This window comes from Oratosquilla oratoria, chromosome 3 (assembly GCF_046742065.1).
Source record: "Oratosquilla oratoria isolate Oo_2021 chromosome 3, ASM4674206v1, whole genome shotgun sequence".
Taxonomy (NCBI): domain Eukaryota; kingdom Metazoa; phylum Arthropoda; class Malacostraca; order Stomatopoda; family Squillidae; genus Oratosquilla; species Oratosquilla oratoria.
The window spans coordinates 13,707,851-13,723,520 of NC_134779.1; the positions used below are offsets into that span (position 1 = coordinate 13,707,851).

General features: G+C 41.2%; 1 protein-coding gene across 2 annotated transcripts in view; it reads right to left on the reverse strand.

Annotated features, from left to right (window-relative positions):
* Positions 1–15,670, reverse strand: part of slmb (beta-transducin repeat containing E3 ubiquitin protein ligase slmb) — a 47,935-nt gene that overhangs the window by 2,573 nt on the left and 29,692 nt on the right. The window contains exon 12 of one of the 2 annotated variants that reach the window (XM_076177035.1): positions 15,049–15,227. In XM_076177035.1, coding sequence (XP_076033150.1) covers positions 15,049–15,227 — 179 coding nt within the window. Of the gene's footprint in view, positions 1–15,048; positions 15,249–15,670 lie in introns of both variants that reach the window. The other variant, XM_076177029.1, reaches the window with a different exon arrangement.

Genomic DNA, 15,670 nt, shown 5'->3' on the forward strand with positions numbered 1-15,670 from the left:
ACTTGCTTTCTCAATGTAAATGCATCTTCCATGGCAAATATAAAACAAAAACAACTTTTCAATGGCAGATCATTAACAGTAATGATATACATTACAGTTAGGTAAATACACAGGTATGAAGAAAATGACGGACTACTAGTTTGCTTATTTTGCACATTAGACAGATATAGGGAAAAAATGTGCCTAAAAAAATCAGACTTTAGCTCAGGAATAATTGACAATAACCATCTCTTCCCCTCTTGGGGACTACTTTGCAGAAATGGTTCAGGAGAAAGGGAGAAAAGAAGACATACTTACATATACCAAAAGGCCCTTTCCCCCTTATAAGGAAGGTGATAGAGTCAAAGCATACACCTATCCAAAATCCCATTCACTATCCTTTCCATGCTAACTCCTCACTGATGGAAGTTCATCCATGTCCCCTGCCACACTGCTCAGGTCAGAGGCAATACAGTAAGACACAACACCTCTATAACAGGGCAAATCGATAGGTGATTAACCCAAACTGCTTCATTACATGGCAACTTCCCCAGCCCCCTTTCCACAAGATATATATATATATATATATCTTAAGATTAGTAATGTGGGGCATTGGATGCTGTGTTCAGTGTCCGCTGTGTGGTGGTTGTATGTAGGGCACTTTGATTCTGTGGCCAGACCTGTTATGTATTGATAATATTTTAACCCCTTCCATACAATGACACCTACATAGGTGTCATGAGGCATGAGTGGGCATACAAGGATGCCAGCACTAGTCTTGATTATATTTATTTTGTTGTTGTAACTGAGTGACCCCCATATTCTGTGAACTGGCTGAGTGGGTTAGGGCATCGTTACTTGAGGCAAAGGTCGAGGGGATGGCGGTTCGAATCCTGCCACCTACAAAGTTGAACCAAGGGCATGGTTCATTAAATTCCATGCTACAAAGCCCTCTGTAAGGGGCACCGTCCTAGCCTTCTGATGGGAGGAGTTTGTGACGTTAAACCATATCACATTAATATTCAAAGTGAAAGAGAATGACTAATGCAGCTGATGCTGCCCGTGAGAATTTAACTCATATTGAAGAGGTTAATGCTGGATAGTGTCCTGAATACAATCACCACACAGACAATACAATACCTCCTTCTTGAGTGACTTGTGGACCTATCTGGTGGCTGTTGCCAGTAGCTGGGAGCCACAGGTCCCCTGCAAGAGACTTAGGGGAACAGATCAAGTGACTGAATGGATGTACTATGTGGGGCTGGGGCAAATTCCTGTAAAAGTTTGAGCAGAACTGTGCTGGGTTATCTTTCTGCTCATTAGGTTGTGTGATAGCAATGAAGAACAATAAAAATGTGAATAATATAAGACTGGGAAAAAGTTTGAAGAGGAAAAAGGAGGGCAGCAGAAGTGCTTATGGCAAGCAAATGAAATGAAATGGGGAAAAAGAGAAAATACCAGAAGCTGAAAAAAAGTATGGGATGTAGAAGGATAAAAGAGAAACAGGAGTTGAGGAAGAATGGTATGTTTCAAGGGGGAAGTGATTATGTGTGCAAGGATGGTATGTGGGATGAGGAGAATGGGAGATGACTGAAGAGGGGGCACCAAATGGTAGGATGAAGAGGTGAAGTGAGCCTATGAAGACTGGTTACAAAGTAGAACTAGAGAAGCATACAAGAGGTACATATGCAAGAGACTAGAAGTGAAATACAAGGTGAGGGAGGCAGAGATGTAAAATGGGGTGGGTGCTTGATGAAGAAATTTGAAAATAATTAAAAACAATTCTGGAAAGAAAAAAGTATGGGTTACATTGGATGCAGAAGAAAAGTGGGTGCATATGGACAGCTGCTAACTGGAATGAGGGCAGTAGGGTGAAGACAGGTAGAGTATTTCAGGGGCCTGTTCCATATGGAGCAGGTTCAGAATGATTTGATCATGGCAGTGGGAGACACAGAGACTGTGATGGGAGAGGAGAATGACAGGTCTACGATAAATGAGGAGATACAAAGAGCATCGAAGATTATGAAAGCTCATAAGACACCTGGGTTGGATTGGTGTAATGTCATGTCTGACAAAGGGAAGAGCAGTTATAGTGGATTGGTGAGCAAAATTGTTTAATGTGTGCCTAAGGGAAGTAAGTGTACTAGTGGACTAGGAGTGCATGTCTAGTTCCATTATACAAAGAAAAAGTGGATAAATATTAATATATTGGCTTTGGAGGGATCAGTCTATACATGGGATACGGTGATGGTGAGCTGGAGGCGAGTTTGAAAGGAGAGAAGCTGGAGGAAGTGGAGAGCTTTAAGTATCGGGCCTCATATAGGAGGGAATGGAGGAGTGGGAGTTGGAGGTGTATTACAGAGTAAGGGAAGAAAGTAAATATCTGGGAGGAATGAAAAGTGTCATGAGAAATAGGTAACTGGGAATGATAGCAGAGATGTTTAAAATAAATAATTTCGGTTGTTACATGGATGGATAGTGAGAAATGAGGTGAGGTAGAGAGAATCATTTAGATAAACACATAAGCAAGATGCTGTAATGATTATAATTTATTTTATATTATTTTTGTTTTGTTATCATTTATCTGTTTGATTTTCATTTATTATTAGTTATATGTCAATTAATTATTATTCACTATTTACCTGTTTGTTTATTATTTAACTATACCTATGCATTTATTTATGTATTTTATTTGTTATTTACATTATTATAGTTTTTACTTATTATTTTATTATTATGATTATTTTTCGCATCCAACCTAGATATGGACCAAAAGGTCTCCTGTTGGCATGCTCCGCCTTTGTACAGTTGGAATGGGAGCTGAGAGATAGGGATCATCAGAGAATACCGGGATGGTTTAACCACAAAGAAAGAATGAATGAAGACTAGAATTTGGAAAACAAATGGTCGAAGTAAATTTGTCAGGAAGACTCAGAATGAAGCAGCTGGACAAGGTGAGGGGGGCACTGAATGCAAAAGAAATGTCAAGTAGGAAAGGGAGAGGACAAAAGATACATGTGAGTGGAAAGTTGTTGTAAATGGATGAGGGAGGAAGGTTACCATGTGGTTGCTGTGGATGTATTGTATCTTGCTGCACTCCTTTTGACCCGGGCTGTGGGTAAGGGATAGGGATGACCTTTAATTAACAAAAAGCTTAGAAAGGCCATGTGGATTTTAGATAGGTGAAGAGTGGGTGTGTGCTCTAACTTAGCCACTCCTACTACAAGGTGGAAAAGGATCTTTTGGTATATGTATGATGGCTTTTTATGCATAATGCATTAAAGTAGGGTAGCTTCTGTGTCTTGTTTATGTAAATATCTTTTATTACTTTCCTGTTTTTTTGGTGTCATGGGTATGAAACCAAGGAGACAAGATTAAAAGGAAATGGGTGGGGGTGGGGGTATATCCTGGCTGACTACCACCCTTATAAGGGGGAAGAATCCTATTGGTATATAGATAGGTTTGAATTTTTTTTTTTTTGTACAAATATTTGTTCATAATACTACATTGATCATTTGATGATAACATTTCTTACAAGCCACTTCAAACACAACCAAGGAACTTCCTTAGATATTTCAATGTGCTCACCCTTACTCTTATCCACAAACCTTTGAAACTATTTGTGAGCTCCTCTCTATACTTTACAAGAAAAATTAACCACATTCACAGATATCTATTTATATACAAAGAGCCTTTTCCCCCTTATAAGGGAGGTAGCCAAGTCAGAGGCATGTACCTACTCCCACCCATTCCACTCCCCTCCATCACCCTTTCCCCCATCTCATCTTAGCTCCTCTTGGATGACGGGTCATCCCTGTATCCTGCCCACTGCCCTGGGTCAGAAACAATGTAGCAAGACACAGTACATGATTGGTTTACTTAATCAGTGACCTCCCTCTCCATCCCCTCATGCAGAAAAAGAGAAGATGGGGTGAAACCCCTTTGGGCTGCATCAAAATATCATTCACACATAAGAACCCCCTACTCCCCCATCCCCCACTCCTCCTTCCCTTGCATAACTGTATCATCTATACAGTCACTTTCCACTCATTCCTATCTCCTGCCTTCTCCCTTCCTTGCTCAATAGACATTCCCCTCTTGCTCAATGCCCTTTCACCCCATTCATCCATCTCATCTTCAGTCATCCCCTCAAGTTCATTTCATCTACAACTCTGCCTTCCACACCTCTTTTACTAATCTTTCATCACTCATTCTTTCCATATGTCCAAACCATCCCAATAATCTTTCATCAGCCCTATCCTCTCCTTTCCCACTCCCGTTCTTCTCCTCATCTCATTTCTCACTCTATCCAACCTAGTTACCCTACTGTACTTCAGATATTTCATCTCAAACACATTTAAACTTTCCCTCTCTACCTGTCTTAAATTCCAAGTCTCTGACCCATACAATGCTGTCAGCACAATTCCTTCATACAATCTCCTCTTTGCATCAATTCCCAGATATCTATTTCTCGTAACACTTTTTAATCCCCCAAGGCATTTACTTGCTTCTCTTAATCTACAATTTACCTCCATCTCCACTCCTCCATTTCCTATCACATGTGATCACAAATACCTAAAGCTATCTACTTCCCCTAGCCTCTCTCCTTTTCGACTTACTTCCAACTCATTGTCATCCTCTACCCTTGTACATCTCATCACCTTGCTTTTACCCACATTTATCTTCAACTTTCTTTTATTGCATACCTATTCATAATTCGTCACTAACTCCCTTAATCCCTCCTCTGACACTGCCACAAGTGCAGTGTTGTTAACAAACAACAACTGGCTCATTTCCCACCCTTCTCTCTTTTCTTTAACATCTCCAGTCCCCTGCCCATTACCCTTGCCTTTACTTCCCACACCACCCCATCCATGTACACAGTGAACAGCAATGGCAACATGACACAGCCAAATGCAGTCCCACCTTTACCTCAAACCACTCTCTCCATTTCCCATTTTACTACAGGCACTATTACTACTCTCATAAAAACTCTACTGACCTTAACAGCTTTTCCCAAATCAAATATATGTGCAAAACTCCCACAGTGCCTCCCTGTTTGCCCTGTCATAAACCTTTTCCAAGTCCATGACGTCCCAAAAAATATCCCTCCCTTTTACTAAAGCGTTCTCATATGTCTTACCACAAAAGTCTGATCCATGCAACCCCTACCTTTCCTAAACCCTCATTGTTCCTCCCCAATTACTCCCTCCATTCCTCTCCTAATCCTCTCAATTAAAACCCTCCCATAAGCCTTCCCAACTACACTAAACAAATTGTTCCCTCTGCAACTACTACTCACATCTGTCCCCTTTTCCCTTATAAAGCAGAACTATGCAGGCACTCCTACAGTCCTATGGCACTCTACCCTCCCTTCTTCATACACTCTGCATGACACCCATCTAACCCAGGTGCCTTACCTGTTCTCATTATTTTCAGAGGTACTTGTCTTATTTCTCCTCCATTTTCTTCTCCCATCACTGTCATTTTTTTCTTGCACCTCCCACTGCTACCACCAATCCTCCCTATCCTCCTCCAAATTCAACAGCTCTCTAAAATACTCTGCCCATCTTCCCCTTACTGCCTCCTCTTCCATTAAGACCTGTCCATCTGCACCTTTTACCTTTTCTTCTCTACTTGACTCGCACCCCCTTCCTCTTTTGATTTCCTTCCAAAACATCTTTATATTACTTTAAAAAGTTTCTGTCCTATTCCTCCCTTCTTTTACATTTGGTCTCCTTTTTGCTTCCTTTATCTTTGTTTTGTTTTATCTTCTTTTTTCTTTATACAGTACTTTTCATATTTTTCTCTCATCCTATTTTGCAACCAGTCCCTGAATACTTGATTCTTCTCTTCTACTACCTTCTTCACTATATCATCCAACCACTCCTATTCCCTCCCATCCTCCTTGTTCCACATACCATCTTTGCACAATTTGTCATTTCTTTGAAATACCATTATTCCTCTTCTGCACCTACTTCTACTCTATCCTTCACCACCTCCCACGCTTCTCTCAGCTTCTCCTTTCCTTCTTGTTTAAACAATCTGCTCTAAGCACCTCTCTACCTTCCATCCTTTTCCTCTTTCTCCACCTATCCTCAACTTTCAATTTACCTTCCACCAAAAAATTATCTTATATTCTCCCACTCTCTCCCCTAAGAACATGGACATCAAGAATTACTCTTTTTCAGGATACCACTATAAAGTACATTAATGCCTTATCAGCCACCCTTCCATCCACCACCCTCTCCCATGCGTACTTATGCTTGACTTTCTTCCTAAACATTGTGTTAGCTATCATTAACTCTTTCTAACCATTAACACTCCACTATGATTTTTACCTGGCACTCCACACTTCCCTATAACTCCATCTATCTATTCATCCCCTACTCTATCATTTAGATCTCCCAATACCACTACATTGAAATTCCTCCCAAAACTCTCTACACACTCATTTAAATCTATCCAAAAAGTTTCCCTTTCCTCAACACTCTTCTCACTACCAGGCCCATTTGTGGTTGCAAAGACCCACATCTCCCTTTCCAGTTTCATCTTCATCCACATAAACTTTAAAGATACCTCCTTCCATTCCACCACTCACCTACCTCCTCGCTTACTAGTAGTCACCCCTTCCATTCAATAGATATACATCTATAAATCCTCATTCACAAACACCATGCTAGCCACATTCAGACACTCCTAAAGGGTACAGAAAAAACACTTATTTCATAAAAAATGAAAAATTCTACAACTTATTTACATAAATGAATATAAAAACAATATGAGAGGATACAAAGCTAAAATAACTTAATGACATTATAAAACAAACAGTAAAGAAAAACGATATGAGAAATATACAAGATCCATAAAAAGGGTTTTTCTGCATGGGGGGACGGAGAGGGGGGGGTTGCCAATTTCAGGAAGCAGCCTTGCTGTGGATGTGCTGTGTCTTGACCCAGGGTAGTGGACAAGATGCAAGGATGACCTGTCATCCAGGAGGTGCCAAGATAAGAGGGTGGAAGGGAGTGGAGTGTATTAGGGATGGAAGGCGTGTGAATGTTTTTTATGCCATTGTTTTTTGGCTACCTCCCTTGTAAGGTAGAAAGCCTTTGATATATGAATGTATAAAATGGGGGGTGAGTGCATGCCTTGGCTGGCTATAGCCCTCAAGAGGGAAGAAGCTTTTTGGTATACAGATACATAATACGTGAAAGATAAAATTTTGATTCATTTTACTGTCACAAAACTCCCATTCTTAGAGAGGAATAGGACAGTGCCTCCTTTTTTAGAAGGACTTTTTGAAGCATGGCAATTTAATGTAGGATGCCTTTACCACAAATTCACCTGCCAACACATCCTCAAACCACTTCCAAGAGGAATATCCTGATGAAACCTACAATGCATCTTAAACAGATGGACTAAGCGACTTCCTAAACCGCAAGAATTTTGCTGATCCATCATACATAGACATACATGAGACCAAGATTGTATGTAGTGACACTATGGACACCCAGTAAAAAAAAGAATATAAGGAAAATAGAAAGAATCCAAAGAGCAATGACAAAGATGGCCCCAACACTTTCAAAACTGATATACAAGCAAAGATCATCTAATCTGGAACTACCAACCCTAGAACAAAGAAGAGAAAGAGGCAATCTGTTGGGCATTTACACAATCATGAAAGGCATGGAAGTCCTTGACAGAGAGTACTTACTAAATTGGGATAGAAGGAAAACACGGGGATATGAAAAGAAACACAAAAAGGATAGTTAGAGATCTAGAGAAGAGAGAGAGAGAAAAAAAAAAAAAAAAATCCCACACTGAGTGGTGGACATCTGGAACAAATTGGGTAAAACAATATTGTGTGCAAACACCATACATGAATTTAAGAAGAAATTAGATGTGAGATACAAAGACGGGTCACCACAAACATAAGTTTCCCTTCCCATATTATACAACTAGGTAAATACATATACCAATGGCTTTTCCCCTTACAAGGGAGGTAGTCAAAGGTATAAATCCACTCCCACCCAGTTCCTCCCATTCACTACCTCTCCTTCCGTCTTTTCTTGGCTCCTCCTGGATGATGGGTCATCTCTGCATCTCACCCATTGCCCTGGGTCAGAAGCTATGTAGCAAGACACAATACATCGACACCAAGGCTGCTTCATTTAACTGGCAACCTCCCCTCCCTGTCCCCTCATGCAGAAAAAGATGGAGAGAAATCCTTTTGGGCTGTGTTAAAATATCATTCACACATACTCCCTCACCCTCCCCATCCCCCACACACTCCCTTCCATGCACCACAGTATCATCCATACACAACCATTCTCCACTCACCCCTATCTTCTTTCTTCTCCCTTCTTTACTTCCTAAACAGACATTCCCTTTTCCCAATGCTCCTTTTACCCCATCCATCCATCTCATCCTTGGTCGCCCCATCATGTTCGCCCCCTCCACCTCTGCCTTCTACACCTCTTTTACTAATCTTTCTTCACTCATTCTTTCCATGTGTCCAAACCATCCCAATACTTTCATCAATGTTATCTCCAACTCCCTTTCCACCACTGCTCTCCTCCTCACCTCCTCTTTTCTCACTCTTTCCAGCCTAGTAATCCCTACCATACTTCTCAGGCATTTCATCACATTTAAACTCTTCCTCTCTTATGTACCATGTTTCTACCCCATACAGTGCTGTCAGCACAATCACTCCTTCATACAATCTCCTCTTAGCATCCATTCCCAAAAGTCTATTTCTCATTACACTTCTTAATCCCCCAGAAGAAGAAGAGGAAGAAGAAGAAGAAAAGAAGAAGAAGGTTCCTTGCCCAGATGGCTTTCCAGGAGAGCTGTATTGCAGACATGCCAACTCCTATATTAGTGAGGAATCCATTATAAGTATACAATCTATCAAAGACCCTATCCACGTATAGCGAACATGACCTGGAACAGATTTTGACATCTTCATCCAACTTTGGACGGGTGCAGGATGGGTAAAGAGTGGGTGCTTGCCTTGACTTGGTCACCCAACTTACATGGGGGAAAGGGACTTTTGGTGTATGCTTGTACATGCATGTATTACCAAGATCAAAATGTACACAATAATTGCCCTTTACATCTTCCTAGTTACAAAATATAGAATACACAGAACCTAATTATGAAAGCTAGAAGCCCACCACATTCATTCCTTGTAATCCAGTCTTGGCATAATTTGGAACAATAAGGTCCCCAGCATGATCATATTTCAGAACACTAGCACCAATAGCCTAGAATCCATGATCATATTCCATCTAGCTATAGAAACCCCTGCCCGAAGTGTGGGAAAAGAGGAATCTTTCAGTTTTGGCTCCTCAGCCACCAGAGGGCCTATTGAACCAAAGTTCAACCATGGAAAGAGAACATCACTGTCAACTATAAATAAGAAAGCAATGTTCTTGTATATTTTTCTGGCTTCTACCAGGCAATTCTATTCAGCTGTGGGATGCCCCCCTCACCTACCATTGGAGGATTAGGAATGACATTGTTGGGGGCCCATTCTGCAAGAAAGAACTATACTTGGTGATTTGCCTATGGATATGCTTTGAGGAGTGGCAGGCAGGTTCTATGTTTTGTGAGGCCTATTACATACTTCCTGTTGAGCAGGGAAGAGACTGCAATGGAGAGAATGTGCAATTGGATAAAGTGATGGTGTGGCCTATAAGGACACAACTGTACATTCATATACCAATGGGCCTTTTCCCCTTTTTTGTGAAGAAGCTGAGAGAGGAGTGGGAGGGAGTGAAGGATAGAGTAGAGCTAGGAGTGGAGGAGGAATGGGGATGGTTCAAGGAGGGAGTCATAAGGTGTGCAAAAATGGTGTGTAGAACAAGGAGGGTGGCAGGAAATAGAAGGAAGGGTAGTGAGTGGTGGGATGAGGAAGCAAAGATGGGTGTAGAAGAGAAGAAGCAGGCTTTCATAGATTGGCTACAAATTAGGACGAGGAAATCGTATGAGAGGTACAAAATAAAGAGAAGGAAAGTTAAGCATAAGATAAAGAAAGCAAAGTGGAGAGCAGATGTGAAATGGGATAAGAGAATGACAGAAAATTTTGAAAGTAATAAGATGTTTTGGAAAGAAATTAAAAGAGGTAGAGGAGGTGTCAAGTAGAGAAGGCAGTGAGAGGAAGGTGGGCAGAGTATTTTAGGGAGTTGCTAAATGTGAAGAAGGATAGGGAGAGAAAGGTAATTGCAGTGGGAAGCTCTAAGAAAATGAGAGTGATGAGTGAGGAAAATGGAGGAGAAATATGGAAAGATGAAGTGAAAGCAGCCGTTCAGATGATGAGAGCAGGTAAGGCACCTGGGTAGGATGGATGCCATGCAGAATGTCTGAAGAAAGGAGGTACATTTATGGTGGACTGGATGATAAGGTTAATTAAGAAAGGGTAGAGTGCCGGAGGACTGGAGGAGTGCCTGTATCATTCCGCTTTACAAGGGAAAGGGGGACAACTGTGAGTATAGTAGTTTCAGAGGGATCAGCTTGTTGAGTGTAGTTGGGGAGGCTCATGGGAGGGTCTTGATTGAGAGGATTAGGAGAGGAACAGAGGGAGTAATTGGTGAGGAACAGTGTGGTTTTAGGACAGATAGGGGTTGTGTAGACCAGATTTTTGTGGTAAGACAGATATGTGAGAAAGCTATAGGATGTTTTTTGGGCTTTTATGGATTTGGAAAAGGCTTACGACAGGGTAGACAGGAAGGCACTGTGGGAGGTACTGCAGATATATAGGATAGGAGGAAAGCTGTTAAGAACAGTCAAGAGTTTTTATGACAGTAGTAGAGCTTGTGTTAGGATTAGAAATGGAGAGAGTGAATGGTTTGAGGTAAAGGTGGGACTTCATCAGGGATGTGTTATGTCGCCCTGGCTGTTCAATCTAGACATGGATGGGGTGGTGCGAGAGGTGAGTGCAAGGATGGTGGGTCAGGGGTTGGAGATGGTTAAAGAAAATGGAGAAAAGAGGGAAATAAGCCAGTTGTTGTTTGCTGATGACACTGCGCTTGTGGCAGAATCAGAGAAGGGATTGAGGAAGTTAGTGACAGAGTTTGAGAAGGTGTGTGAAAGAAGGAAGAAGATAAATGTGGGTAAAAGTAAGGTGATGAGATGTACTAGGGGAAAGAGTGACAGCAGGCTGGAAGTGAGTATTAAGGGGGAGACTGGAGGAAGTGGATAGTTTTAGATACTTGGGTGCGAATGTGACAGGAAAGGGAGGAGTGGGGGTGGAGGTAGAATGTAGATTGAGAGAAGCAAGTAAATGCCTTGGTGGATTAAAAAGTGTAGTGAGAAATAGACATCTGGGAATGGATGCTAAGAGGAGGTTATATGAAGGAGTGAGTGTGCCGACAGCACTGTACGGAGCAGAAACATGGAACATAAGAGAGGAAGAGAGGAGTTTGAATATATTTGAGATTAAATGACTGAGAAGTATGTAAGTATGTTAGGGGTTACTAGGCTAAAGTGAAAAATGAGGTGAGGAGAACAGGGGTGGAAAGGGAGTTGGGAGATAGGGTTGATGAAAGAGTATTAGGATGGTTTGGACACATGGAAAGAATGAGTGAAGAAAGATTAATAAAAGGTGTGGAAGGCAGAGGTGGAAGGAGTGAATATGAGGGGACGTCCTAGGATGAGATGGATGGATGGGGTAAAAGGGGCATTACAAAAGAGAGGAATGTCTGTTGAGGAAGGACAGGAGAGGACAGAAGATAGGGGTGAATGGAGAAGGGTTGTGTATGGATGATGCTGTGATACATAAGGGGGAGTGGGTGGGGGATGGGGGGTGAGGAAGTATGTATGAGAAATAATTTGACACAGCCCGAGGGGATTTCTCCCCGTCTTCTCCTTTTCTGCATGAGGGGACGGAGAGGGGGGTCACCAAATTAATGAAGCGGCCTTGCTGTGGATGTGCTGTGTCTTGCGACACTGCTTCTGACCCAGGGCAGTGGACAGGATGCAGGGATGACCCATCATCCAGGAGGTGCCAAGATGAGAGGGAGGGAGAAGGGTGGAGGGGAGTGGAATATGTAGGGGATGGAATGGGTGGGAGTGGTTTCTATGCCTTTTTCTTTTTGGCTACCCCCCATGTAAGGTGGAAAAGAGCCTTTGGTATATGTATGTATGTATGAGGAGATTAGATACAGGAGCATGGCAGGGAGAAATTAGTTAGTACCTATGAACAGGAAGAAAGCATGCACAGTGCAAAAGGAAAAAGGTTGCATGCTAGACTCTAAGAACTATGGAGATACTCAAAATAATCAGGTATGGCAGATAATAAATAAAAGATAACAAGACAGAGATGAGAGAAAAGGAAGTGTATTTTTCAAAATGGAAGAGTCTATATATATCAAACATTTATTATAAAACCAAGCATTAAAAATATTTGTAAAGAGGAAGTGGTTATACTTATGGCTTGTGAATTTGGAAAAAGTATATAAGAGGATCATAAAGAAGTGTAGGAAACCATGGTACTGCATGGGGAGTGGGGAAGAAATTTTAAAGTAGTGAAGACCTTTATGAAAGAAGTAAATTTGTGTGAAAGTGAAAAGTGAGGGAAGCGAGATGTTTGAGGTCAATGTTGGTTTCAGGCAGGGGTGTGTATTGTCAACATAGCTGTCTAACCTGGATAAGGATGGAGTGATTGCCCCATAAGACAAGTTACAAAAGAGGAAGTAAAGTCAAAGATTAACCTCTTCCATACGGTGCCGCCTACGTAGGCGGCATGAGGAGCAAGTGGATACGCGAGGCTGCCATATCGGGATCTTGATTATATTCATTGTAGTTGTCCCTGCGTTACTGACATACTCTCTAAACTGGCTTCCTCACATTTTCTATGGTTATCAAAATTCATGGGTGAAAGAGAGAACGATCGATATAAGCGGTGACTATTTTTTATGGTGCAAGTATTATGACACAACATCGTATGTCTGGCAGCTAATGCTGCCCGCGAGATTTTGGCCCGGAGTGAAGTGGTTAATGGGGAAGAACAGATGATAAACAATTTTGTAAATGCAAATACCAGAGGAAGGTTTGTCAAGGCTGGTGAGCAAATTTGCTGAGGTTTGCTGAGGGAGGAAACTTAAAGTTAACCACTTCCATACGGTGACGCCTACATAGGCGTCATGAGGAGCAAGTGGGTATGCGATGATGCCGATGTCGGCGTCTTGATTATATTTATTGTAGTCGTACCTACGTAACCTCCATTCTCTCTAAACTGGCTTCATCATATTTTCTATGGTTATCAAAATTCACGGGTGAAAGAGAAGAAACGATTGAGCACTGACTTTATTTTTTATAATGCGATTATGACGCAACATCGCATGTCGGGCAGCTAATGCTGCCAGACGTGTGATGTGCCCCAGAGCGAAGAGGTTAAAGTATCAAAGAGTGAGGTAAGAGTGGTAACCAAGAGTGGAAACAACAAGGTTGACATACAGTTGTATGGGGTGAAAACAGAGTTGCCAGAAAGTTATATCAGGGAACTGATGTACTATAAGGCTAGAGGAAGAGTAGTTACAAAGTGAAGGAGAGGGCAACATACACAGTTCCCCAAGGATATTAGGGGAGCCAATTGTTTCTCCAATTGTTATGTATTTCGAAGTGAGTCCTAAGTGATGAATATCATATGAAATGGGTATCAGAGGATAGAAACAAAGAGAATACTGTACAAAATAATGATTGTGTCCATAGTACTGTATGGAGCAAAGAGCCAGTATTTGAAGAAGGCAGAAAGGAAAAAAAAATCTAATTGTGTTTTAAGATGAAGTGTTTAAAAAGTATGGTGGTGATTACAAGGATGGATAGAAAGAAATATGAAAGGAAGGATACTGGAGGTGGAAAGAGCTGGTACCATAGATAGAATGCATATATGGTGATTATAATTTGCCGGACCCCTATAGCAAATACAGTCGAACCTAGAAAGCCCGGACTAATTGGGGGGAAGGGTGGTCCGGTCATCGAAAATATCGCCCTAACACCCGTAGATTTTCATAGCGGTATACGTATAGGTAACGTATGATATGGCATAGAATCACATAAGAATAACACTAACACTGTAATAATAACAATACTGTAATAATAATGCTATAATACTAATAATCCTGTAATAATAACTGTAATACAGGCATGTAAATGTACTGTATATACAGTGTACTGTACTGTATTTTTTATTACGTACACTGTAAATATCGGAAGGTATGCATGCGGGACAGTGGTGGCGGTAAGGGTTGCCGCATTTTCTACACTGCCATGTAGAATGGGAGTGTTGCCATACCGGGGCATACATTTTTCTCGGGCGTGTGCAGACTTTCATAGCAAGATATACTTGTCAAACTTTGACAAAATGGTGGTTCTAGTTTTTTTTATTCTTGAATGTATATAAGGCCCCCATGCCCTAACATATTCAGTAAGATATGAAAAAAAAAAATTATATTATTATCACTAAAAGAAAGCTGAAACTTTAACATAGAATTTTTTCTACACGGTAAAAACGTATCTTTTGGGGTATAATATTTTATAAGTAACACAATTACCAATAAAAGTCATATTTTGATGTACCATTTATTATTTGATAACTAGTTCTATGATTTTTAAACAAAAGTTTGAGTTTTTTAATGTTTTTAACAGCCCCCTGATATGTAGAAAAATTTCCTCATGTCCTTGTGCAGTTGCCACATGCCGCTATTTTACTATGTTTTGGTACAAAATTCTACGAAACGGCAGCCCTGGTGGCGGCTTGACTGAGCCGGGTCTGAGTACACGTATACGGTCGTCGCTGCCACCTACCGGACAAATAGGGAACTTTGCTTGAAAAGTCTGCCCTTTGTTCATTTCGACCGGTCATACGAGGGTCCGGGCTTTCGAGGTTCAACTGTATTGAGTATTAGACCAGACAACTACACGAAAGCATACAAAACCATACATCACCTCCCAGAACCATGCAGTACTGATGGAAACTGATCCTTTACATCAAAAAGCAGCCCTTACAAGGTCACTCTAGGCTACCAGGATAACATGCATATAAAACGCTACATTACATTAACTCACCTGTTGGAGTTGTTGCTCGTGTTTGCGGGGGAGGAACAGCTTCCTGCTCCCCCTTTTCCACACTGGTCATTGGGAGGTGTGCAGTTCAGAAAGTCCCATATGAGGATGGTGTCGTCATGTGATGAAGAAACAATTTGAAATTCGTCGAACTGGAGACGGAAGACTCGTCCTGAGTGTTCCTGCAAGGTGCGAACGTTCGACTGAAGTAGACGGAACAAAAAATCCATCAAATCATTTCCAATCCATTACCTGGATCTATACATAAGTATTAATATTCACCATCTTTGTTCAGTTCTATCATTCTTAAAATTACATGAACAATTCACATTTCTATGCAAACACGATCTTGTGTAACATATATGGCTGACCTTCAACACTGGCTAAAATGGAAAGCATATACACATAGTGTACATATTTATAAATACATATATATATATATATATATATATATACACACACACACACACACACACACATACATACACACACACAGCATAACCTTGGTTCTCAACCACAGTCTGTCCTACAAAACTGTTCCAGAACCAATTTGGTTGAGGACCGAAACAAGTTTAATGATCTACTGGATACAGCTTCATCAGTGATATTTTCCCACAGTTTTTTT